Raw genomic sequence first — 23,694 nt, 5'->3', positions numbered from 1 at the left:
CAACAGTTCTAACCACTGTGCTACTGTGCTGCCCATAAGTGTTATGCCATCCACCATACTGCTCACCTTGTGCGATTGTAAATTGACAAAGCTGTAAATGGAATTTCAAAGTATAAAGTATTGATTTTTCTAAATATTTTAATGTTAAATATCATATCAGACTAGTTGTTTCCTCATAGTTGATAAACAGCAGTGTGAGGCAATGCATATTTCCACTAGTATGGCTGACCACACATAAATTACTGAAGGAACCATTAGTGTGTTCTTGTCTCATAGAGTTAATTATGGCACAGCCCTGCCCACATTTTATTTCTAACAGAACCATTATGGCACAGAGGAGGTCATTCGGCCCATCAAATCCATGTCGACTCTCTCTAGAAGAATCGAGGCAGTCCCATTCTTGCACTGTATTCATGTAGCTCTGTAAGTTTATTTCCCTCAACTGCCCATCAATTCCTTTATGAAATGTTGGGCGCGATCTAACGGTTACACTGCTCCCGAAAAGTTGCTCGCCACAGCGCTCCCAGGATCTACCCGGCTCGCAATGACTCGTGAGATTCAACGTGATCTCGCAAGACTTTGCGATGTGAATCCCACCCAGAATGTATCGTATCACTTTTGGCAAATCTGCATATTAGAACGAGACAGTTAGCCTCACTCTAATGTGCAGATTCCCGAGGTACCTGAGACTTTGGGATTCAACCCCTTTGCCTCAGAGATCTTGAGCGAGCACTGTTTGGTCCTGGTCCCACTCTGTGAAAGACGCTCTTTGGTCTGTCTGAAACTTGCTGATCTTCCAGTGCAAAGAATTGTCCTCGACCGAGTGTTGCAGATTGGCACATTCCAAGGTCCAGGACTACGTGCTTAGGGACGCACTCAAGCTTGGGGCAGCTGCCGCCAAGGCGCAATGGGGAAAGACCACAGTGTAAGGTCGCACCAGCAAATGTACACCGAGGGGTGGGTAACAGTGTAAAACCCCTTGGTCTGGGTCATTAACACTCCAATGTATAAAAGAAATATGACGATGTAAATATTTAAGAAAGAATTGTAACGTAAAGAGGGAGATGTGTGTAATGTCATCCCAACTGAATGAAAGAAAGTCAAGGGAATGTGTAACTTTGATGGAAATGTACAGTCAAGACAATTCGAAATGTTCTGTAATGTTTATTATAGATTTTATGAATAAAGTATATTTTTTGAAAAAAGAAACTGGTCCCCACAGATGGGACCAGACAAACAGCATTCGTCGGGGCCTCCAAGGGTCTGGAGGCCCCAGCAGCATTTCCTTTGGGTAAGGTGGTGTCCTGGCACTGCTGGTGTCACCTGGGTACCCTGGCAGTTCCAGCCAATGGCCTGGCACCCTGGCAGTACCACCTGGGTGCCATCCTGGTGCTGCCAAGGCGCCCAGGTGGCACTTCCGGCTAGTATTGGGGAACTGCCAGATTGGCACTGCCAAGGTGCCACGTTGGCATTTTGTGCGTGCACGATTGTGTTGGGGTTGCCTGCCGTGGGTGTTGGGGGTGCGGGGACCCACCCATATTGTGTTCGTGCTTGGGGGGAGGTCGAGGAATGTTTTGGGGGCCTCAACGATGGGGTGGCAGAGAAAAATTTGGGCGAGCAGAGCTCCCCATTATAAAAAACGGGGCTATGTGCAGGCTTGGCAATGCGTTCCCCGTTAGGCCCCTTATGTGTCACATTGAATAGCCATGTGTTTCTCGGCACTGTGAGCGACGGGGAACGTGCGGCTAAGCACTCTCACTAGGGGACTATGTTCCCTTTTGGGAAGATTGTGCCCATTAACTGAATCCACTTCTCCAGCCTCACAGGCAGCAAGATCCAGGTCATTACCACTCACTGTGTAAAGAAATTACTCCGCACATCCCTGTTCTCTCTCTTACCCAAAACCTTAAATCTGTTTCCTCTGGCCATTTACTAAGTCTGTCATAATCTTGCACACCTCGATCAAATCTCATCTCAATTATCTTTGGTTCAAGGATAACAGCCCCAACTTCCCTTATGGCTGCAATTTCTCACCTCTTGAACCATTCTGGTAACTCCTCTGCACCTTCTCAAAGACCTTCACATCTGCCTAAAAATGTGGTGATCAGAACTGGATACAGCATTCTGATTGTGACATAACCAGGGCTTTACAAAGGCACAGCATGAGTATGAAGCACAATATGTTTTGCTCCCACTCTCTCAATATGTCCTGCCAACTTAAAAAGTGTATACACATGAATCCTGGACCCCTCTGTCCCTGCACACTCTTTCAAACTACGCCATTAATTATATATTGAATCCTCCTATTCCTTCTGCCAAAAACCATCATCACACACTCCACTCTATTAAATATCATCTGCCACTTGTCTGCCTTTTCTGATAGTCTATCTTTGTCTTGTTGATTGATTTGCATCATCCTCGGCAAATTTTGAAATGTTACTCCACTTTAAAAATCATTTATATATACATTTGTTTTTCAGATTAGAGAATAGTAGACAGTGATGTTCCTCAAGGATCAGTTAACAGCCATCCTAGCACTGACCCTTGAGTGACACCACTGTCTATTATCCTCTAATCTGAAAACACCTACCATCCATTTATCACAACTTACTTTTTTCTGTCCTTCTGCCAATTTTATTTATCCAATCTGACATTGGCACTGCCAATCCATGACCTTTAATTTTGTTAAACAGCCTCTTATGTGACACTTTGTCAAAACCTTTTCTTAAAAAGCATATTGACAACATCCACCTCATTTCCCTCATTAATTTTCTCTGTTAATTCATGAAAAATTCAATTAGATTAGTGAAGTCATTTTTTTTTCACATCAGTGCAGGCTCTCCTTAATCAACTCAAACCTCTGCTAGTGCCTGATTAATTCTTTCCCTAATAGTTGTTTCTAAAATCTTATCCACCACTGCTGTTACCCTGATTGACCTGCACTTATTAGGAATTCCCTTCCACCCTTTCTTGAACAAGGATGTCACATTTGCCCATTTGTCAACCCTTTGGCACCTCCCATGTATTCAGGTAGGATTGGATGATTATGGAAAGCACTTCCACTGTCTCCATCCTACTTCCCTTAACATCCTGGTATACAAGCCATTGGACAAAGCAATTCATCCACTCTCAGCATAGCCAGCCTTTCTTTTTTATTTTATAAATTTAGAGTACCCAATTATTATTTTTTCCAATTAAGGAGCAGTTTAGCATGTCCAATCCACCTAACTTGCACATCTTTGGGTTGTGGGGGTGAAACCCACGCAGACATGGGGAGAATGTGCAAACTCCACACTGACAGTGACCCAGGGGCAGGATTCGAACCCAGGCCCTCAGCGCTATGCGGCATCAGTGCTAACCACTGCGCCACCGTGCCACCCTTTAGCCAGCCTTTCCTGCATATCAATTGTTCACCTCATTCATCATCTCTACAATCTCTGCATCTGCCAATATTTTGTCAGCGTCCTCTTCCTTGGTAAACACCATGGGCTGGATTCTCCATTCTTGAGAATAACTGCTCCCCCCAGTGGAGACTTGCTCCTGGTCTCTGCTAGTATGAGGACCAGTGCCCAAGTGTGATTCCCTCTCCTTTACAATGCTAATTTACGCATGGCGGAGAGCTCGCCAGATTCCATCAGACTCCCGGTATCGGCCCACCATTTTGAGCATGCAGCCTGATACTGAGGTCCCATGGCGGATCCCCCTGTCCCCATCAATACAAATCTTACCCTCCGTTGACAAGTAGGAGCATCCTTCATCCCCCACCACAAAAAAATGGGTCATCCCCACCCTCCAACAACACGCATACCACTGCATCCAATCTCCCATCAGACCCCTCATCAGAGACCCCCAATACAGACTCCTTCAGTCCCTCCTTCCTGAAAGCTAAAGACCAGTCCAGGCAGTAGAGAGAAAAGTCACTGTATTTTAATTTACCCTTCACTAGCACCTGCTGCCTCAGACAAAAATGTTTAAAACAACAGTTGTTACAAGTGTCAGAAGCTTCCTCGAAAGTCAAGTACACTGCAAAGGGCTTCAAATCCCTTAAGAACCTTTGAAATGTAAATCTTACATTCAATTTCACACTGCAATACATTGCATTAGCCAGTGATTAACAGTTTTATTACTCCAGAGACAGGTGTTTGATGGATTGTTTCTCTGTCTTTCCCTTCACACTTAAATACATCTCAAGTACCCTGTTTTGATGCTAACCAGGGTTTATAAATGCTCTTGCTATGATTGATAGTTCTTCTTCTCCACAACAGAAAGCACTTGGCAACGGTGCTGGCCGTATTTATGAAGGACATGGCGTGGGGAGAGGGGGCGTTACCAGATTCATGGCGATTTCTGCAACTGGGGGGTATGGAGTTTTTCTTCTTTTCACCGGTGTACAAAGTCTACTCTAGGATCAAATTTTTGTAATCAGGAAGTCGTTGCTGCCGGGGTTAAGGGATGCAGAGTATTCAGCGATTGTGATTTCTGCCCATGCTCCGCACTTGGTTGCTGTGGCTTTGGAAAGGGGGCCAGCCCAGCGGCCGGCGTGGAGTTTGGATGTTGTGTTGCTCGCACATCTGAGTTTCTGTGTGAGGATGGCCAAGGTGTTGGATAAGTGCGTCGAGTTAAATAAGAATGGGGAGGTCTCACCCACGGTGCGATGGGAGTCTCTGAAGCGGCGATGAGGGGGAAGTGATTGCTTACAAGGTGCAGGAGGACAGGAAAGCATGGGAGGAGCGCAAGCGGCTGGTGAAAGATATTGAAGCTGGATGGGAAATTTTCGGAGGACCCCACTCCAAGGCTTTTGACCAGCAGAAATCTTCTGCAGGAACAGTTTGATCTGGTGCCCAAGGATAAAGCGGTGCGGCAGTTGAGACGTGCAAAGGAGGTCCTCCACGAGTATGGGCAAGATGTAAGCTACCTGTCGGTGTGTCAGTTGAGCCGGCAGATGGCGACCCATGAAATTGTTCAGGTTCAAGCGGGGTGGGGAGGGACGGAGGAGCTGGTGTCAGCGCTGGAGGGAGTGTTTGAGGTGCTGCTCGGAGCTGCCGGGGGATGAGTCGGATATGGTGGAGTTTTTCGAGGGGTTGGAGTATCTCAGTTTGGAGGAGGAGGGTCGAGATGTGATGGAGGAACCTTTGAGGGTGTAGGAAGTTAGTATGCAAATGGCAACGGCACCAGGGCTGGATGGGTTCCCGGTGGTGTTTTATCAGAAGTTTGCGGATCGGGTGGTGCCATTATTGGCGGAGGCATTTGAGGATTCGTTGGCCCGGAGACAATGAGTCAGGCAGCCAACTCGTTCCTATTGAAAAAGGACAAGAACCGGGTGGAGTGTGGGTCATACCGACCAACCTCATTGTTAAATGTTGATGCTAATATTTTGGTGAAGGTGGTGCCGCTCAGGTTGGAGGGGTGTCTTCTACAAGTTGTTGAGGAGGATCAAACGGGTTTTGTTACGGATAGGCAATTGTTTCCTTATGTCCGGCGCCCACTAAATATGGTATTGTCCCAGGCAGAGTGGGGAGAACAAGAATTGATAGTGGCTTTAGATGCGGAGAAGGCCTTTGATAGGGTAGAGTGGGGGTACCTGTTCGCAGTATTGGAGCAGTTCGGGATTGGACCTAAGTTTGTGTCGTGGGTTAAGTTGTTGTACAAGGAACCTAGGTTCGGACGAACAATGTAAGTTTGAGTTATTTGCGGTTGTTTAGAGGAATGAGGCAAGGGCTATGTCCCCTCCTATTTACGTTGGCGATTGAGCCGTTGACCGTCACCTTGAGGAAGTCGGACAAATGGAGAAGGATAATGAGGTGGAGGGGGGAGGAAGGAGCATAGGGTATCATTATACACTGACGACCTGTTGCTTCAAGGACCCGGATCACACGATGGGGAATATAATGGGGCTGTTAAAGCCCTTTAGGGCTTTCTCTGAGTACAATTTGAATTTGGTAAAAAGAGAATGCTATCAGGTCACTGTACTGGGGAAGGGAGCTGACTTTGGGTTGTTGCCATTCCGCCTGACGAGTCGCCATTTTAGATATTTGGAGTACAGGTGACTGGTGCGGCTACGGAAACTGAACTTTACCAGTTTGGTGAGCAAGGTAAAGCAGTCACCCTCTGTCTCTGGCTGGGTGAGTGCAGTCGGTAAAGATCAATACCCTATCAAGGTTTTGGTTTTTACTTCAGTGTCTCCTGAGGCATTCTTTGTAGGGGAGGAACGGCTTATTCCGTCATTCATTTGGGTGGGTAAGGTGGCGAGGGTTCGGAAGGTGGTCCAGCAGAGGGACCGGCAATCAGGAGGTTTGGCGCTGCCGAACCTGATTTATTATTACTGAGTGGTGAACGTGGAGAAGGTATTGAGTTGATATGGGGGTTGGGAGGAAGTCTGGGTGAAGATGGAGGCTAGGTCGTGCAAGGGGACAGGGCTGCGGGCATTAGTGACCGCCTTGCTTCAGTTCTGGGGAATCGGGTGGTGGTGGCCACATTAAAAATTTGGCGGCAATTATAGCAGCATTTTAAATTGGGGGCAGAGTTGAAGATGGCTCTGATTCAAGATAACCACCTCTTCGAACCTTCAAAATTGGAAGCCAGGTATAGAGGTTGGGAGGACAAAGGGGTGGTGGAAATGGGGGATTCTATTCCTGGAGAGGCAGCGTGCAGGTTTGGAGGAGCTAGTGGAGCAGTATGCTCTGCTGTCCGAAATGTTTAGATACTTGTAGGTTAGGGATTTTGCAAAGAGAGTTTTTCTAACCTTTCCGGTAATGCAGCTATCATCGTTGTTGGAGAGAGTCCTGTGATTGGTGGGCGTGGAGGAGGGGAATACTTCAGCAATTTACGGGAGAATTCTGGCGGAGGACATTGCATCGCTGGGGGATTAAGGTAAAATGGGAGGAAGAGTTTGGAGGGGAGGTGGAGGAGGGTGCATGATTTGAAACCCTACAGAGGGTGAATGCCAGATCCTCCTGTCCGAGGCTCGGACTCATACAGTTAATGGTGGTTCATCGGGCACACTTAACAAGGCTAGGATGAGATGGTTGTTTGAGGGGGTAGAGGTAAGTGCAAGCAACGAGGCAGGGGACCAGCGAATCATGTACATACATTCTGGGCATGTCCTATGCTGGCGAACTTATGGGGCTCCTTCTTCAGTATAGTGTTGTTCCTACAAATAGAGCCTGGTCCCCTAGAGGCCATTTCTAGGGTGTGGGACAGGCTGGAGCTGCAGATGGGGACGGGGCAGATGTCTTAGCCTTCACCTCACTGATTGCTCCCAGGTGGGTTCTGTTGGAGTGGAGGTCAGCTTCTCCACCCAGTGCCTCGGCGTGGCTGGGGGATCTCATAGAGTTTTTGTACCTTGAGAAAATTAGATATACACCAAGAGGCTCTATTGGGTGGTTTTGTAGAAGATGGCAGCCATTGGTCATGTATTTCAAGGAACTGGTCATCATCAGATGCCGGGGAGGTGGGTGGAAGAGGGTTGGGGAGTGTTTTTTCTTTTGAGGTGTTTATTTGTAAATGTTCAATGAAAATATGTTTTTAAAATGAGACAATATTTGGAGTACCGTGTACAGTATTGGTCACCTTATTAAAGGAAGGATGTAAATGCATTAAAAGCAGTTCAGAGAGGGTTTACCAGACTAATACCTGAAATGGGTGGGTTGCCTTATAAGGAAAGGTTGGACAGGCTAGGCCTGTATCCATTGGAGTTTAGAAGAGTATGAAGCAACTTGATTGAAAGGGAGGATTTGTGAAGGGGAGGTCGTGTCTCACTAACGTGATAGAGTTTTTCGAAGAGGTCACAAAGATGACTGATGCATGTAGGGCAGTGGATGTTGTCTATATGGACTTCAGTAAGGCCTTTGACAAGGTCCCTCATGGTAGACTGGTACAAAAGGTGATGTCACACGGGATCAGGGGTGAGCTGGCAAGGTGGATACAGAACTGGCTCGGTCATAGAAGGCAGACAGTAGCAATGGAAGGGTGCTTTTCTAATTGGAGGGCTGTGACTAGTGGTGTTCCGCAGGGATCAGTGCTGGGACCTTTGCTGTTCGTAGTATATATAAATGATTTGGAGGAAAATGTAACTGGTCTGATTAGTAAGTTTGCAGATGACACAAAGGTAGGTGGAATTGCGGATAGCGATGAGGACTGTCAGAGGACACAGCAGGATTTAGATCGTTTGGAGACTTGGGCAGAGAGATGGCAGATGGAGTTTAATCCGGACAAATGTGAGGTAATGCATTTTGGAAGGTCTAATGCAGGTAGGGAATAGTGAATGGTAGAACCCTCAAGAGTATTGAAAGTCAGAGAGATCTAGGTGTACAGGTCCACAGGTCACTGAAAGGGGCAACACAGGTGGAGAAGGTAGTCAAGAAGGCATATGGCATGCTTGCCTTCATTGGCCGGGGCATTGAGTATAAGAATTGGCAAGTCATGTTGCAGCTGTATAGAACCTTAGTTAGGCCACACTTGGAGTATAGTGTTCAATTCTGGTCGCCACACTACCAGAAGGATGTGGAGGCTTTAGAGAGGGTGCAGAAGAGATTTACCAGGATGTTGCCTGGTATGGAGGGCATTAGCTATGAGGAGCGGTTGAATAAACTCGGTTTGTTCTCACTGGAACAACGGAGGTTGAGGGACGACCTGATAGAGGTCTACAAAATTATGAGGAGCATAGACAGAGTGGATAGTCAGAGGCTTTACCCCAGGGTAGAGGGGTCAATTACTAGGGGGCATAGGTTTAAGGTGCGAGAGGCAAGGTTTAGAGGAGATGTACGAGGCAGGTTTTTTACACAGAGGGTAGTGGGTGCCTGGAACTCGGTGCTGGAGGAGGTGGTGGAAGCAGGGACGATAGTGACGTTTAAGGGGCATCTTGATAAATGCATGAATAGGATGGGAATAGAGGGATACGGACCCAGGAAGTGTAGAAAATTTTAGTTTAGACGGGCAGCATGGTCGGCACGGCTTGGAGGGCCAAAGGGCCTGTTCCTGTGCTGCACTTTTCTTTGTTCTTTGTTGAAACATAGGAACCTGAGAGGTCTTGACAGGGTGGATGGGGAGAGGATGTTTCCTCTTTGGGGAGAATCTAGAGCTAGGGGTCACTGTTTTAAAAGGTGTCACCCATTTAAAAGGGAAATGAGGAGAATTTTATTCTCACAGGGTATGGTGAGTCTTTGAAACTCTCATCCTGAAACGGTGGTGGAAGAAGACTTTTGAATATTTTTAAGGCAGAGGTGGATAAATTCTTGGTAAGCTAGGAGGTGATTGGTTCTTGAGAGGTAGTCGAGATGCAGATTTGAGGTTACTGTTAGATCAGCGATGAACTTATTAAATGGTGGAGCAGCCGCGAGGAGCTGAATGGCCTACTGCTTCTGGTTTATATGTTTTAAAGGTACAATGTCTTCCCTAATCCGTATTGCTATGCCACCTCCTTTTTTCCCTTCCCCGTTTTTTCTGAACACTTTGTATCCTTGACTATTGTCATGTGAGAGTACCTTTAAGATATGGATGTTTAAGAAATGTACCGTTAAGAAATAGGTGTTTATCAGTGATGTCCGAGTGTGGGTGGAGCTGGGCTGTCTGTCAGCTTTTTACTTTCATTTTAGGCTGTTTGCAGCAGGATGTGTTTTAGTTTCGTTTTCAGTGTTGGAGCTGAAGCCAGACAGAGCAAGTATACTGTTAATCTCTCTGCCATGAAAAGACTATCTCTTGATCATTTGATGAAATCAGAATTATAAATGTTTTCAGGAGTGAATGTAAACCTGATGTGCTTCTGTTAAAAGGTGTTTTTTTTTTGTCTTCTGGATATTGTTTGGGAAGTTATTAAGGATTACTTAGTGTTGTAGTCTTTGGGGGTTGTATTTGAATTGATGGTTGCTGAGATGTTCACTGTATGTTTTAAAAAGGTTAACTTGAGTTCATAGAATAAACATTATTTTGCTTTAAAAAATACTTTTCCATTTCTGCTGTACCACACCTGTAGAGTGGGCCGTGTGCTCCCCATACCACAGTCTATTAAAAGTTGCGGGTCAGGTGAACTCCATGATACACTTTGGGGTTCTCTAAACCCTGGCCGATAACAGGGGCTGGTTTAGCACACAGGGGCTGGTTTAGCTCACTGGGCTAAATCGCTGGCTTTTAAAGCAGACCAAGGCAGGCCAGCAGCACGGTTCGATTCCCGTACCAGCCTCCCCGGACAAGCGCCGGAATGTGGTGACTAGGGGCTTTTCACAGTAACTTCGTTGAAGCCTACTCGTGACAATAAACGATTTTCATTTTTTTTTCATGACACTATTAAACAGCCCATCCACAGCATTTCTTTTTATATAACTTTAGTGTACGCAATTCATTTTTTCCAATTAAGGGGCAGTTTGCGTGGCCAATCCACCTACTCTGCACATCTTTGGGTTGTGGGAGCGAAACCCACACAAACACGGGGAGAATGTGCACACTCCACACGGACAGTGACCCAGAGCTGGGATTGAACCTGGGACCTTGATGCTGTGAGGCAGCAGTGCTAACCACTGCGCCACCATGCTGCCCCTTCCCCAGCATTTTTATGTCTTATTTACGTTCTTGCCTTACATCATATTCCCACACAACCATCTGCGCTGGTGCTTGTAGCTCACCCACCTTATTCACCACACTTTCTGCATTTATATACATACATTCCAAACCTGTGTTTGTATTCCTCGTGGTTCTTCTTAGTCTACTACTATTTCATAAGATATACTTCCTCCTCTGGTACTATCCAGTAGTAGCTCCTTTATACACCTATTCCTTTTATCTGTTTCTCGCGTTATCATCAGTTTTTAGTTTGTTCAAGGATGATGCCTATTCAAGGTCACAGGTTTCTTCCATGGGTCTTCATGTGACTCAAAAGGCCAGTTCTCGACCCACAGAGCTTTGGACACATGGGGCAGGTGGTTCCACAAGGTATTGTCATCTGGGGTCTTTTCTTTCTTCTCTGCCTCATCATTCAGGTGTTTACGATCCAAACATGCAGCCTGATGGACAAGTTGTTAACATTTTTAATAATTGATAACAGGCTCTCCCCAGTCATGAATGTCAAGGCTGCTATCCTTCAAGGAGAGCTTCACAGTATCTTTGTAGCATGTTCTTTGTCCTCCCATTTGAGAGTTGAGAAAACATGATCTGGCTGGGGAGACACTTTTCGACCATCTGGACAGTGTCCAGTCCATCGTAGTTAATTTTTCAGTTTTGCCTGAATGCTTGTGGAGCTGACTTCAACAAGGGCACTAGCATTTGTTCGATGGTCCTCCCATTGAATCTGGAGGATGCAACGGAGGCAATGCTGGTAGAATTTCTCTGGTGCTCTTATGTATCGCTGATACACAGTCCAGGTCTCACTGAAGTACAGGAGTGTGGTGATGACAACTACTGTGTACATTTTGTTGACTTGCATAGGTCTTTGTTGTCAACCACTCACTGACATAGCTTGTAGAAGGCTGGGTTTGTAGAAGGTGCAGCTGATCTGACCTACTTTGAAACTCTTCGTCGTTCATGGATTTTCGAGAGAGGTGGCTGCCAAGGAATGGGAAATGGCCAACATATTCCCAGAGTGTCTCCTTCGACATAAATGGGAGGTGAAGACTGATGAGATCTGGATTGATATATGAATTTTGTTTTGACAGCATTCAAGAACAAGCCGGGTTTTAGTATGCAGAATTGAAGAGATCAAGAATGACTTGCAGATCTGGGGCAGAGAGGGCAATGGCACACTGAGTAACCTGCAAACTATAGGCCATATATATCTATGGTAGTCAATTTAGTTTTGGCACAGAGGTAATTGAGTATAAAGAATCTTCCGTTTGGATTGTATTTAATATTGACGCCAGAGGGCAGTTGATCTTTGATGGAGTGAATAGCAACTGTCAGGTAGACTGTAAATAGAATAGGGGCCATCTTATAGCCTTACTCGATACTGGATATGAAGGCTCCTGTTTCAGATCTCCCATTCGACAATTGCAACCATTTCATCCTGAAGCAATTGTCGGAATTGTGATGAACGTTTCTGAACGTCTGGAGTACAATTCTGTTCTATTTCTATATGCTCGTGCCTGACCCTGTGCCAATGCTTCCATACCATACTAGTGAACTCCCACAAGGACATTGGATTCAGTCCTGTTAAGACTAGCTGCCTCCTGGGGGTAGCACGTGGCACAGTGGTTAGCACTGCTGCCTACAGCACTGAGGACCCGGGTTCGCATCCCGGCCCTGGGTCACTGTCAGTGTGGAGTTTGCACATTCTTCCCGTGTCAGCTTGAGTTTCACCCCTACAACCCAAAGATGTGCAGGTTAGGTGGAGTGGCCATGCTAAATTACCCCTTAATTGGAAAATAAGTAATTGGGTACTCCTGTCCCAGAACCGACTGATGCTCCCTAACTTGCTATTTTTCCATTTGTATATTTTCAGGGAAAATATGTTGCTTTCTGATTTGAAATTGTCATAAGTCGAATTATCATGTTTTATACATTTCTCCTCAGAGTTATTACAAAGAATATTTTTCTGTGTCATTGTCTATTTTTCAGAAGGATTCAAGTTAGTCCTTGATTTTTTTTCCCACTGTGCCACTTGCAATATCATTGCAACAAGTTGACCTTAATCTGAGCTGATTGTAGTATTTGCTGAGATTCTACTGTTTCACTTCTCAAGCCAATCAGGGCCATCCTTCCCAAAGCTATGCAGCCTGCAGATATAATTAGTATCATAACAGCATCTGTGGGAGTCAACAGCTCTTTGGCATTTTGGATTTTTTGATACCTCAGTTCTCCCTCAGACTGATATCTTAATATTTTTTGTGATCTTTAAACATTTTTAACTGACCAAATCTGTTCTTGAAATCCTCTGCAATATTTTTTGATTGTGCACGGTATACCGTGCATCAGGAGATTCGGATTTTCAGTGTGTTCCTTCCCTCTGTCAGAGTTAGTTAAATAAAATTATGTAGAATAATTATGTAGCATTCCTTTGGTGCCTGCTTGCAAAAAATGTTATCTGCTGAACAGTTACCATGGCATGCAATAAACAGGAAAATACATACCCTGATAAATTGCAAACACAAGGATGCCTCTGAGATGGTTCAATTCATTATAAGCTGACTTATTTTCCAGGCACAACCCTTAACGGAAACTTCTTGCTCCGTTTCTGATTAGCATCTTCAAAGCCACTGACAGCTGTCAGCCTTTGAAGCGCTATCAGAAATATTAGCCTGTTTTTATTCCTTCACAACCATTGTTTTTAATTATGTCCGTTACATGAAGGAAGTACTTTTGGTTTAAATGATCCTGTCCTTTCATTGAGTCACACAAATGCAGTTGAATAAATTGATCTGGAATCAAAGCAGTAAGTTTAAAGGGAGAGGTTTGACTGACGTGGACCTAGGACCAGATGGGGCTTTATGATGAAAAGGGTTTAATCCCAGACCAGGAATAGTTTCCATCAGTGGAACAGTACAAAGCAATTCACATATTGCTCGCTAGAAATGATCTTATGCACACTGATCTTCTCAAGACTTGCAAATGTGGCATTAGCTAATATTCAGAGAGATGCTTTCCTTTCATCCACCTGAGACTTAAGATTGCAGTACAGTATTCGAATAGAAAATGAGAACTGCAACACAGATATAAGATTCAGCTTCTAATTTGTATTCACTATACATGTCACTGCAGGATGTGCAAGCATAGGACAACTGGTTCACTTAGATACTACACCAGAAACACTTCTAACTACCTTCTTTAAATTTCACCAAATAAATTAATGATAGTTGAATATTTCTGAAATTATCATAATTAGGCTGTACCCGACAGAATCATCTCTGCAATAAAAATTCTGCTAAAACCACTGTAAAATATTTAATAAAGCGAACAACAGCCTGTAAAGTCAATGTGCCTTTCATGTATCAGTTCAAAAAAAAATGTGGCAAGGGTATTGCTGTTCAATTTATTCTCTTAGTCTGGAGGGAAACTGATCTGGGGTCTTTACACTATATGAACCCCGACCTGTATGCTACCTCGATGCTTCTTGAACACTGTCGTGTTGGCTCTGGATTGATTATGTAGAAATTTGAGATCGCCTTTCATGATCATTAATAACCAGTCAATAAACATGATGAAATGCTGTCATGCTTCATATCAGCTGTTCCCTATACACATATGCTCACAAATACTCTGGGTTTTTGATTTGCTCTTGTATAGCTAATTGGAAGGTGCATTTTGAAATTGCAAAACTGGCAAGACATGCATCTTCAATGTGTTGTCTGTAAATTATCAGACACTTCGACCAGTTTATTATTCAAACGTTTTACCCTGGTGCCCTTCTTTGCAAGGTGAACAAAAAGAAGAAACACAAGTTCATGATTCAACCCAAATTTAATTACAATAAAACAGTTATTCTCCCAAATTATCCCAAATATTATCTGCCCAAGATTGTAATACTACCAGTGCCGATGAACTTGATCGAGCCATGGGTCCAATCCTATGCACCTCTGTCGTCTTAGGGCCCTCTTCTACGAAGGTGGTCTTGCACGCCTCTTCCATCCATTCTCTGGTCTGCCATTGAGCCTTCTCCATTGTCTTTGTTGGGTCCCTGGGTGTCTTCTTCTTATCCCCCTTCCAGACGTGTCTCTGGCCCTCAGCCAATGAGGTCACTGGGTAGGGGTCGCAACACCCAATGGAGTTGCCGTTTGCAGCTCTGCAGGACACCAGGAACTCTTCCCATCCCCCCGCCTCCCCAGGATCCATCCCCAGGTGCATTGTCTGAACGTTACCTTATTCCATTTCAGGTCACGGCAGGAAATCTAGGTGCCAGAAAGTCTGGCTTCATCTGGGTAATCTAAACAATCAATCCATTTGATTGGGACCTACTATCTTCCTGTTTTGCTCTGGCTGTCTATCTCTGTCCAGTATATTTGAATTTGATTGTTTGACTTCCCATCAGGCCTGTCTGTGGTTCTGATTGTGGTTTCAACTTAAAGTATCCAATTCAGTATCGGGCATAAGATTCAGGCCGTTGGCCATTTTACCATAAATGTGTTTAAAAGATCGACTTTCTGAAGGTGTTTACAGTTCCTTTCATTCCACCTCACATACAGCTTCTTAGAATGTGTACTTGTAAAATCTTCAGAATATATAAATTTGGAGGTCTAAATGGGTCATTTTGCCTCAGTGATGTAGATGGGATGACTTTTCATTTTTACCATTCTTGCTTTTTTCTGTATTTGTATTTTCCCTGTCCTCATCGGGATAGTATCTGTCTGTACAGTGGTTATACCAATCAACTAGATTCTATGCATACTAATGTTCTGATTCCAAGCATCAACCACAAAACCTCCATGATGAATTATTCACCAGCACAGATGCTCACCATCTTCCAAAGAAATGCCCGGTCTCTCTGACCTTCAACAAGATGATTTCAGGGAGTCACCTGCAATGGTTTTGAAATAGGTTAATTCATGGCAACATTCCTATTTATAGGAACTATAGACCAAAGCGAATGCTTTCTTTACTCCCACCTCTTGGATGGAGAAGAATGCTTTGGTACTAACTGATCAAAGAACAAGGAGCCAGGAGCAAAATCCTGATTTTGTCATCCCATTAAAGGCTTTATAGAGTTTGAGTATTTCTGGAGATTATTCAAGATAACTCATACTCAGACATGTTTGACCGTAGTTGAAGATGAATCCCTTGTTCTAAGGGTTAAATTTGCCCTCGCAGCTGCTTCCACTAAGATTGATGTCACCATCCGCACTGAAACCTGATTTCATGGTTAAGACTACCTGGAGACCACCATCACCTAGAAAAACAAGGGCAGCAGGTGCATGAGAACACCTTCCAAGTTTCACTCCAAGTCTCACATCATCCTGACTTAGACGTTTATCACCATTCTATCTCATGCTGGGTCGAAGTCCTGGCTGTCCCTACATAATACCATTATAAGAACATTAGAACTGTAAGCAGGAGTAGACCACACAGTCTGCTCTGCGATTCAATAAAGATCATGGCCATAATTCCACTTTCCCACCCACTCCCCATACCTCTTGATTCCCTCAGAGATCAAAAACCTATATCTCAACCTTAAATATATTCAGAGGTGGAGCATCCACAATCTTCTGGGGTAGAAAATTTCAAAGATTCATAACCTTTTCAGTGAAGACATTTCTGTTCATCTTCATCCTAAATGATCAGCCCCTTATCCTAAGACAATGTTGCATGTTTTAGACTCCCCGGCAAGGGAAACAACCTCTGTCTACCCTGTCAAACCCATTGTATGTCTCAATTAGATCACCTCTTGTTCTTGTAAACTCCAGTGAATATAGAAAAAACCCTCTTATTCCAGGGTCCAATCCAGTGAACCTGTGGCTGTACTACCTTAAATGCAAGCTTAAAAATGGATACCAAAACTGGAACAGCTTTTCAGGTGTGGTCTCACCACAGCCTTGTATGATTAAAGCAGGTTTACATTCTCACTCCAGCCCCACCAAGCCTGGCTCCCCGCTCCAGCTCCACCAAGCCTGGCTCCCCGCTCCAGCTCCACCAAGCCTGGCTCCCCGCTCCAGCCCCGCCAAGCCTGCCTCCCCGCTCCAGCCCTGAGGTAGTTTGATTCCCAGAGCTCTGGACCCAATATATCTTAATTTCTCTCATCCAGCAAACTTGAATGCTCACCAATCAGAGACTGCTTATCTCCCTTATTCCTGCTGTTATGCTCTCTAATCAGTTTATCAGCAGCAAACACAGGAGCAAAACAACCTCTGATTTGAGGAGCTACTCGAAAGTCTTAAATTGAAACTTGACTGATTGAAAGGAATTTTGAAAACTACCCCCTGGGGATGAGTAGAGGAGCGTTGCAGGCCACATCCGGCCTGCGGGCCATATCTTGGACAATCCTGAATAAGAGCGCCGACTTCTAGAATCTTGTATTCCAATCCCTTTGCAATACGGGGAGGACGTGCAGACTCCACACAGACAGTGACCCAGCCGGGAATCGAACCTGGGACCCTGGAGCTGTGAAGCATTGATGCTAACCACCATGCTACCGTGAGGCCCCCATGCTACCGTGAGGCCCCCATGCTACCGTGAGGCCCCCATGCTACCGTGAGGCCCCCATGCTACCGTGAGGCCCCCATGCTACCGTGAGGCCCCCATGCTACCGTGAGGCCCCCATGCTACCGTGAGGCCCCCTGCTACCGTGAGGCCAGTATCGCAAAACGATGATAGATAGAGACAGACAGAAACATTACGCCACCATCATAAGTCGGTCAGATGATACCGCATCCAGTATTGCCGATACTTAAGGCCTCGGATCACTCCAATTGTACTCGCCCCACAGGTCGGCAGCAAAACCTTGGGCCGGCACCCGTTTTCTATGTCGCTACTGGCTCAGAAAAAGCACCGCAGACACTCTGCGCGCTGATTCCAGAAGTCCATACCAGGTTCAAAAACATCCAAATGCCCGAGCAGCAGCATGCAAAATCAACAAACTCCGTACCTTAGTCCAAAAACAAATTTGGGAAGGTGGCTCAGCCGGACAGGCTACACGTTGACAGATCCAGTTTTACCCTCGTCGCCAGGTTAATAAGGCATGGAGAGTCCACAGCGAGTTGTAGTAAAGACATTTATTGAACAACAACATTATCTACACAAGGCCCAGTTACACCACACTGGGTCCTCTCTCCTTTCTGGTCCACTCCACACTGGTCGACCTTTTATACCAGCACTGATAAGCTACCCCAGCCCGAGCGGGAGAGCTCGCACTCCCAATGAGGATGGGGAAACAATCATCCCCAGCTGGATGTGCCCTGTGCAGGTTATTACACTTATTACCACAATAGGAGCACCATCATCATTTGGACTGCTGTAGTTCAAGGACATGGCTCAACACGAGCATCCTCTCAAGGGCAAATCGGGATTGGTCAATAAGTGCCAGCCTTGCCTGAGGTCCCCACATCCCAAGAATATTTGTTTAAAATTCCAACAGGCATCACAGATTTTCTTAACCGTCATAAGCGGGTCCAACAATCAGTTGAAACTTGTTTAATTAAATTTTTTAAATTTTGTTTCTCAGCATTCATTACTGGCTCTCAACATCGCATCAGAGCGTTCCTTCATTGACTCTACTTTTAGTTTTGTTCTTCTGTATACAGCAATTTAGGTGGCACTTTTCACACCTTCACTCATTAGTCAGTGGTGAGCAAAATTGCACCTTGCCATAGTGCATTCCAGCTATGAGTTGGCTTGTGCCCAAATTCTCCACTTTGATTTGGGGCCGGTTTAGCTCAGGGGGCTAGACAGCTGGTTTGTGATGCAGAACCAGCACGGGTTCAATTCGTGTTCCAGCTGAGGTTATTCATGAAGGCCCTGCCTTCTCAACCTTGCCCCTCACCTGAGGTGTGGTGATCTTCACGTTAATCCACTACCAGTCAACTCTCCCCCTCAAAGGGGGAATCAGCCGATGGTCATCTGGGACTGTGGTGACTTTACCTTTGCTAATCACCATTGGTAAAACAGCGCTCCTTCATCAGACAACGGGCCACGTTTTCCTGAAGGCACTGCTGCCTGCTGAGATAGCATTTGCAGCTGTTGGCCACACTCTTGTATTTTGCCTAAGTGACCATTTCTCATTGATAAGCTTGGACAGCAAGTGTCACCAGGCTGTTCAACTTTGGAGGCATCACAGCTAAGCCTGAACCTGACTTTGCTGAATGTTCACAGGTATATGTCTCAAATACAGCATAGTCACAGGATCTTTTTTTTAATACAAATTTAGTGTACCCAATTCATTTTTTCCAATTAAGGGGCAATTTTAGCTTGGCCAATCCACCTACCCTGTATATCTTTGGGTTGTGAGGCCGAAACCCACGCAAACACGGGGAGAATGTGCAAGCTCCACAAGGACAGTGACCCAGAGCTGGGATCGAACCTGAGACCTCGGCGCCATGAGGCAGCAGTGCTAACCACTGCGCTACTGTGCTGCCTAGTCACAGGATCTTGGCAGATCTGCCCACTGCGCAGCTACGTCACTTGAACTGCTGCTCTCATTGAGATTAGATAATTGATCTATATGCCCCGATGCTATAATGGACACTGCATTTACTGATTAACCAAACATGTGCAGGTTAGGTGGATTAGCCATGCTAAAATTGCCCCTAGTGTCCAAAGATGTGCAGGTTAAGTGGGGTTAGGGCAGAGGGGTGGACCTAAGTAGGGTGCTCTTAGCGAATCAGTGCAGACTCGATGGGCAAATGGCCTCCTTCTGCACAATCCCCATGCCCCCAGCTGACTACCCCCTCTCATGGCCACCCTCCCTGCACCAACCTCTCCCCCTGGCACCTGCAACCCGCACCGTAATTTCTACCTGCCTCACTATGGGATACAGGCCCTGGATTGGCAGTAATAGTGGGTCGGTTCCATGGGATGGAGGATGATGATCCGCTCTGCGATGAGCTCTGGTACTCCGTTTGATGTCTGACTCCTGTCCACGGTAACACTCTCCACTGTACACCTGGGTGATCCCTGTATGTGAGCTGGCCATTCCATCACATGGTCTAACCAAACCTTTGGGGTAGCGTAGGTGGGGACTTGGTGTGGGGGAGGGGATTGGGATGGAGAGGGATGGGGGGGCGATGTCAGGTACCAGGGCTGTGTACTGGGGCGGTGAGCGGTGGCTGACCTGGGGACTCTGGCCTGTGCCAATCTCCAACGGCCACACATTCAACCCCGCCGCCGCAGCGCTCCGTCTGCAATCAGCCCAGGGGTTAAGGTGGCCTGCTGCAATTCCCCACCTATGACCTGGGTCTCCTTTGGAAACCATCCTCTGGAACAATCGGGCCTGGACGAGCCTAACAGTCTCTTGGGTGTCCCAGGTGGTGTGGTGCCACCCTGTTCAGCCCATTGCCCACCGGATGCGCCAGGGACTGGAGATGGGGTGGGGGTCAGGGGTGATTGCACTGACAAATTGGGATTTTTTGTATTAAAACAAATGTCTACAAGGTGGCTACATGTTGATATGTGTCAGACTTGACAGAACTTCATCTTCTTTCAAGAAAGGGTGACTCTACATAAAAGATTGGAAGGCCCATTTTCCCCTTCCAAAGCTTTTAAATGTTATTTAGATTATTATATTCTTGTCCAAGCATCTTTCTGAGGATTCTCTTGTGAGCATATTTTATGCCGGGAGTACTGCCTCGAATAGAGGTGTCTGACCCTTTTTTGAAATAACTTTGGATCCACCATGCATGCAGAGTGTCATGTGTGGAGAAATGAGAAGTACTATAGGGAGCACCATTTATTTTCCCAATGTTTGAGCACTGTGCACCCAGAAGCAGTTTGCAAACCAACCAATACTTTTAGTCTTGCCATTTTTAATGAGATATTGTGATCAAATGTAGATTTGTGGCCGAATCCATATATTTAAAAGAGACTGTTGCTACTTTCACAGACTATTGCAGAGTTGGAGAGCCAGGTCCACCAACTACGTGAAGAACTTATCCAGGTCAACTCACAGAGGAAGCAACAGTTAGTAGAGTTGGGACTACTACGCGAGGAGGAGAGGCAGAAAGCTTTGCGAGATCACGAAGCTACAGTCAACAAGCTGAAAGCTGAGATGGAAAAGATGAAACTGGAGTTTCAGAAGACAAATGCTGCCGAAATGGAACATGCTGTAGAAAAGGTAGGTTGATTGTTGCTGTGTTTATAATTTCTGAATACCGTGACCATGGTAGATTGCCCCATTTGCACAGAAACAAATGATGCAGATGATAGAAGAAGCACATGGTGCAATTTAAATAATAAACTTCCACAAGAGCATACATTTATATCGTACAATAACATAATTAAGTGAGTTCCCTGTAACCTTTCTTTTCTGTGAGTGGCCTGTTTATTGCATTGTGTGGTACCTTTAAGGTTGTTGCATGGCCGTTCACGCTCACACCTTAAAGGGACTGCTTCGTGCGCACAGCCTGTTTGTCCACGGCAGAATAAGTTCTGGACTGCTGTGCAGCCACGCACCTCTGAGACGGAAAGGAAATATTAGTCCAAAGACATTTCACAGGATTGATTACCAAACACAATTTGATATCGAGCTGTGTGAAAATATGGTAGAACAGGTGACCTTGCTTTAATGATAGTTCACTCAGTTCAAGGAACCCATTTGTGATTTTGGTCAAGTGATTGGAATAATATGAGATGGAAAAGATAGAAATTTTTAATTATTTTTCTTCATCTCCCTTTTCCCAAGGACTGAATAAAACATGCTGTTGACAAACCTCTGAATGTGCCCAGCGTTTTATGCTCCATTTGTAAAATTCACTGAAATAGATTATTCAGTTTGAAACGTTGAGCATGATTTAACTAGTTCTGCAATCATCAAACTTTAAATGTCAAGTGCATGCAGCGTTAATGACTGTATTTTGAGGCATCCTGTTTGCCAGTCAAGTGATATTCAAACAGAACAGAAGGGCGTCATTTTCTTTGCAATTTGAAATAGCCAACGATGCTATTGTTTAACTCTGACGTCCTATGTAGTAACAATGAAGTACATTCTGACCTGAGCTTCTGAAGATGTCTATACTGTTTACTGTAGAGTGGCATCTCTTTTTAGTCCCCCAAAGCTTTCGATTTTGAGCCTGCCTGTCATGACTTCAGTTTCTTGCTGTCGAAGATATCATGTGAATGTATCAAGGATTTATTTTTATTAGAGTTGCGTGGTTTATCTGGCAGGATAAATCGTTTTGAAGTTGATGGGTTGAAGTCATGTGTCAATAGGCAATGAGAATCTTATCTCATGAGAAAAGTTCAACCACTTGAAACTATTTCAAAGTGAATCTGATTGAAGTGTTATGTGGTCTCCTACTTCTATAGACACTGTAAACATATACGGTGGAGTTGAAAGAAGTCAGGCAGTTTATTGTGTCTGTGAAATGCTGACTAAGGGAAGAACTAAGACCATTACATCACTGGCTAAATAAGCTGATGTACCATCAATTGGACACGAGTCGAGATGAAGATCCCAACATTAGGCTTTAATCGACTAGTTGTGTGCCCGGCAGTGGACTTACAGAGAAAGGCCGACTGCCGGGTCCTATGGGTTCTTATACCCCGCCTCGTAGGCGGGACTACTTGCCTCCCGACCAATCGGTGAGCAGTCACATGACTAGTCTCAACCAACCATGACCAGCCTGAGCCAATGGGCAGCGAGTGTTCTGCACCAATGGCAGATAGGTACCGTAAACCTCCTAGTCATATCACCACATAAGCTCTGTTTAAAAAATAATTACTCAGTATAAAAGTGTGGAATGAGGAAATCAATTTTCTTTCTGCGAGTTTTCCAAAAGCAACCATGCCCAGTGAATGACCAGAACCTGTTGCCAGTCTTTAACAATGCTACAATGAGACAGTTGCCAGACGGCATATTGTCTTCTTGTTTCTCCCAAACTTCTCCCAGCTTGGGAAACATCACTACCACAAGTGTCTCAAAATAAGGAACCCATGTTTCCTATTGCATGCTGCTCCAATGGACTTCACCACCTCATGGCAATGTATTACAGTTTATTCACTGGTGTAGTTTGTGTCAGAAGAATTAGTGCACATCTGATATCTATCAATTAGTAATATTTGCAAATGATTTCAAACATATTGCTAAGCAGCAGATTTGTGAGATTTTCGTGCATTATGCAATACAATTCTATGAGAGATCAGGAGCAGGATTCTCCGTCAGCCGACGCCAAAATCAGGAAAGGCGGTTGGGCAGAGATCGTTTTCGACACCAAAATCGTGGCTGGTGATGGATTCACAAATTGACAGATCGCAATTCTCAATGCGTTCCACTCCACACGTGAGTAAACACCATTTGCATATCGTGAGCGGGCCCGACCTAGTATTCTCAGGAGCCTCAGCAATTCCCCACCTCCACCGGGGGGTATTCTCAACGGTGAGGTTCACTGAGGGAGGGGGACAAGTGGGGGCAGGGTCCACGGTGCCAACTGAGCCACCATGCAGCGCGTTGGACCTGGTTGGGCACGGGGGTGCACACCATGCTAACATGTCGGCCTTTCACCCCCTGCAGACAATGGATATTGGAATTTAACCAGCAATGGTGGCCTTCCTGCCAGTCGCCACAGCCCTAGAGGACGTACTGAGGCTGTACAAGCTGGAGCTGCCTCGCGTGTACCGGCAGCGCTTGTCATTCTAAGACATGCAGGATTGGTCCTGCCGTCGCCGACTCCGGCTGAGCAGGGGGTCAGTGTGACATATCTACCAGATCATGCCGCACCTGGCACTCCGCGGGAATGGGGGAGGACACCCTCTCCAGGTGGTCCCCTGAACTTCTACGGCACAGGGTCTTTCCAGGCACCAAGTGGGAACCTGTCCATGGATGTCACAGAACTCGATGCACAGGTGCGTCCACGCTGTCACAGAGGCCCTATATACCCGGTTGGCACAATACATCCGTTTCAGTGTGGACCGAGCCCACTAGGATCCCTGGGCAGCCAGGTTCGCCAACCTCGCCGAGATGCCCTTGGTCCAGGGGGTGATCGACAGGATGCATGTTGCCCTACGAGCACCTGCAGATGACAGGTCGCTCTTCATAAGCCAATGTGCAGCTGAATGTGACCATAAGATGTGCATCATGCACGCCTGTGGCCTATACCTGGGCAGTGTGCACAACGTCTTCATCCTGGCACAATCAAC

The 23,694-nt window shown here is 45.7% G+C and overlaps 1 protein-coding gene across 11 annotated transcripts in view; it reads left to right on the top strand.

Annotated features, from left to right (window-relative positions):
• cep112 (centrosomal protein 112) overlaps positions 1 to 23,694 on the top strand; it is a 698,524-nt gene that overhangs the window by 419,177 nt on the left and 255,653 nt on the right. For all 11 annotated transcript variants that reach the window (XR_005457964.1, XR_005457967.1, XR_005457965.1 and 8 more), the window contains one exon: positions 20,444 to 20,674. Coding sequence is in view for 7 of the 11 variants with exons in the window: in XM_038777029.1 (XP_038632957.1) it covers positions 20,444 to 20,674 (231 nt within the window). In the remaining 4 variants the exon portion in view is untranslated. The remainder of the gene's footprint in view (positions 1 to 20,443; positions 20,675 to 23,694) is intronic.

The sequence above is a fragment of the Scyliorhinus canicula genome, chromosome 18 (genome assembly GCF_902713615.1).
Source record: "Scyliorhinus canicula chromosome 18, sScyCan1.1, whole genome shotgun sequence".
Lineage (NCBI taxonomy): Eukaryota > Metazoa > Chordata > Chondrichthyes > Carcharhiniformes > Scyliorhinidae > Scyliorhinus > Scyliorhinus canicula.
The sequence above is the reverse complement of the archived record's forward strand: the minus strand, read 5'-3'. Positions and strand labels throughout refer to the sequence as shown.